At 40.9% G+C, this 3690-nt stretch overlaps 1 protein-coding gene across 1 annotated transcript; it reads left to right on the top strand.

Moving 5' to 3' along the window:
• Positions 1-1830, top strand: LOC106396798 (aspartyl protease family protein 2-like). The gene is made up of 2 exons (XM_048753888.1): positions 1-1581; positions 1618-1830. Exon 1 carries the CDS (start codon positions 82-84, stop codon positions 1531-1533), a length of 1452 nt encoding a protein of 483 aa, XP_048609845.1. The 5' UTR covers positions 1-81; the 3' UTR covers positions 1534-1581; positions 1618-1830.
• Positions 1831-3690: the final 1860 nt, after the last annotated feature.

Below are 3690 nucleotides of genomic sequence, written 5' to 3' on the forward strand. Positions count from 1 at the left end.
TTTGCCTTTATATGCTTTGTAGTAGACAACCTAAACTCTATACAGATCCTTGTGACAATACTTATAATTTTAAAACTTCCGATGGGAGGAAAAGTCCAAAACACCCTCATCTTCTCCGTCACTGTTCTCTTCATCTCCTTCTCCTCCGCCGCTTCTTCCTCCCAATACAACACCCTCGTCGTCAACACTTTCCCTTCTTCTCCAATCCTCTCATCTCCCGAGTCCGAATCATTGACCACTCCATCCCAATCCACAACTTCACTCTCACTCCACCTATCACACATCGATGCAATCTCCTCCTTCTCCGACGCATCACCGGCGGAGCTCTTCGACCTCCGTCTCAAAAGAGACTCTATCCGCGTCGAGTCCTTGACCAGCCTCGCCGCCGTCTCTTCCCGCCGGAATGTTACGAGAAGAGCTCCACGCTCCGCCGGTGGGTTCAGCGGCGCTGTTATCTCCGGTCTCTCGCAAGGAAGCGGAGAGTATTTCATGAGGCTAGGCGTCGGGACTCCGGCGACGAACATGTACATGGTCCTCGACACGGGAAGCGACGTCGTTTGGCTGCAATGCGCTCCTTGCAAAGTGTGTTACAACCAATCCGACGCGATCTTCGACCCGTCTAAATCCAAAACGTTCGCCACCGTCCCGTGTGGTTCACGTCTCTGTCGGAGATTAGACGACTCGACGGAATGTTTCAGACAGCGAAGCAAGCGTTGTCTCTATCAAGTCTCGTACGGTGACGGATCTTTCACGGTAGGAGATTTCTCGACCGAAACGCTGACGTTTAAGGGAGCACGTGTCGATCACGTGGCGGTAGGATGCGGTCACGATAACGAAGGCTTGTTCGTGGGCGCGGCTGGGCTGTTGGGCCTGGGCCGCGGAGGGTTATCGTTTCCGTCGCAGACGAAAAACCGTTATAGCGGTAAATTCTCTTACTGTTTGGTAGACCGGACGAGTTCCGGTTCCGCTTCCAAACCGCCGTCGACCATCGCCTTCGGAAACGACGCCGTTCCGAAAACATCCGTTTTCACGCCGCTGCTGACGAACCCGAAGCTCGACACTTTCTACTACTTGCAGCTTCTTGGAATCAGCGTCGGCGGTTCGCGCGTCCGCGGCGTTTCGGAGTCGCAGTTTAAGCTCGACGCCACCGGGAACGGCGGAGTTATCATCGACTCCGGCACTTCGGTTACTCGGCTGACTCAATCCGCTTACGTGGCGCTTAGAGACGCGTTTCGTCTCGCTGCGAAGAGGCTGAAACGCGCTCCGTCGTACTCTCTGTTCGACACGTGTTTTGATCTCTCCGGGATGTCGACGGTGAAAGTCCCGACGGTGGTGTTTCATTTCGGCGGCGGAGAGGTTTCGCTTCCGGCGAGTAACTATCTGATTCCGGTGAACACTCAAGGACGGTTCTGTTTCGCGTTCGCCGGAACGATGGGGAGTTTGTCGATCATTGGGAACATACAGCAACAAGGTTTCCGGGTCGCTTATGACTTAACCGGGTCACGGGTCGGGTTTTTGCCTCGCGCGTGTTAGATTGACTGATTTATTACCAAACTCTTCATGGGTGTGAAAGCACTTTATCTTTTTTTTTTTGGTAACACTACGAAAGCACTTTATCTATATTGTCATTATCAGTGATTTATCATACTACTCATTAGTAGGCTATTAACTCATTGTTAATGGAAATCCCGAGATGGAGATTTTTATTTCTATATGGTTTAGATACAGTTTAAAATTGTACTACTTCTTTACTCTCAAGTCAAAGAGAAGTAAATCTTAAATGTATTGTTTTTATTTGAATGTCTTTAATAAAAGTGAAATTATTGGTAACGCACCAGCTAGTCTATTCTATTAAAATAGCAGGTTGACCTATTAACAAAAGTATGGTATAACTATTATTTCTTTTATCTTTATCATTATTTAGAATATTATTTATTATGCTTTATGCCATTAGACTTATATTTAAATTACCAATAGAAAAGACTTAAAAAGATGTAAAACAAAAAATATACCGACGGGATCAGAATCTAGTTTTTCTTTAAAAAAGCATCGACTGACAAGTGGTCATTCGCTATTAGCACTTGGTCATTCATCCAAAATGTACACTTTTGTGAAAGTTATTTCCACTATCTTTACAAGTTTGGCTCAGTTATGTCAACCACTACACTAGCTCACTCGGAATTTTACTACATATCTAACTTACATAATTTCATATAGACCACTAAGTTTGTTACTACCAAATAATTTCAAAATTAAATTCCATGAATTTCCTTCATAATCTTGATTACCATTAGACAAAACATATTTGGATAACTAGCTATTTTTATCGTTATTATTGTGCGTAATTCATCCTTATATGCATTTTCGTGCGAAACGTATGGTTCGGTGCATCTGGATATGGTGGACATACACTTTTTGTTTTCTCTCTATGTGAGTGAGAGAGAGTATAGAGTTGTTACAGTTCTTGGACTGAAGCAAAATAATTTCCTCAGTAAGCAACAAATCAATAATAATGACTAGTAATCCAAGTTGAGATATCAATTATAAAAAAAACATCCTCGATGAGGATACAGAGACAAAGTGCGGCACATGGACCCATATGGTCAGAATAATGCAGCCACCGAACGAGCCACCAGTTTTATACTCATTTTAGTTCCCGCTGTTTCCTCCGCAAACATCTCCTCTTTCTCAATCACTTGCGCTTTTAGTGGAGATGTGATGAGTCATTTTTATTCTGGCGGTTCTACGAAGTCAATTTTTTTTTGTTTGTCAACCTAAAAAGGCACTAATTTATTAGATAACTAATCATCAACTTTGAGAGATGAAAGTGATGCCGTAAAAAATAAAATCTATAGCCAGCATATCATCTCTCTTATAAAAAGTTATATTAACCATGATATTATAAAAAGTATTGTTTTTTAATTGTAAATGTTAGTTTGTAATTTAATTTATATTTCAACATTATTCTTCTGGGTATTAAAAACAGCTTTAAAATGTTCATATAGATATTAAAATCGAAAATGTTTAAATATTAAAATAGACGACAACTTTCCCTAACAAGATGACAATTTGCATTTCCGAGTTATTCGAGGACAAATGTCTCGTTACATATTAGAAAAATGACTCAAAGTCCAGGAATCTATGTCATATTTGCACGTGACATATCGGACAAAGGAAGAAAATATGTCCCCAATCACTCAAATATCTCACCTATTTCTTAACTTTGTTTATTTTGTCAACGAAATGTTGTAATACAGTCCAGAAAAACAAAAGACACATAACAAACACAAAGGCCCATGAAATATCAGTTAACCAGTGGCAACGCAAACTAAAAATGTTTCTAGTTAGTAGTCATTCTTTGATCATGTAAGGCCTTAAACTTGGTTCTCTAATACAAATAGGAGTTAAAAAGCAAATGACTTTTAGATATATAATCATATCCTGCAGTGATTGATCTCTATTAACTCATATAGAAACAGTTGTTAAGTCTCAGATTCTTTGAAATTTTTTCTTTTCTCAGACCAAATCCCAAAATGGAAGAAGATTGTACAATGATATGTTCTATTTGAAAAAGTAATGGTGATACATGAAAGCTTGATCGTTGTTGTTCGCTTTTTCATTTACGTGGTGGTGTCTTTAAAGATGATCACTATCGTTAGATCAACTAAGGGCATGGCCTCGGCGTAACCG

Source organism: Brassica napus, chromosome C4 (genome assembly GCF_020379485.1).
Source record: "Brassica napus cultivar Da-Ae chromosome C4, Da-Ae, whole genome shotgun sequence".
In the NCBI taxonomy this organism is placed as follows: domain Eukaryota; kingdom Viridiplantae; phylum Streptophyta; class Magnoliopsida; order Brassicales; family Brassicaceae; genus Brassica; species Brassica napus.

Bases quoted from the DNA above. Each gene is read 5' to 3' on its own strand.
- LOC106396798 (XM_048753888.1), top strand. From the start codon at position 82: ATGGGAGGAAAAGTCCAAAACACCCTCATCTTCTCCGTCACTGTTCTC.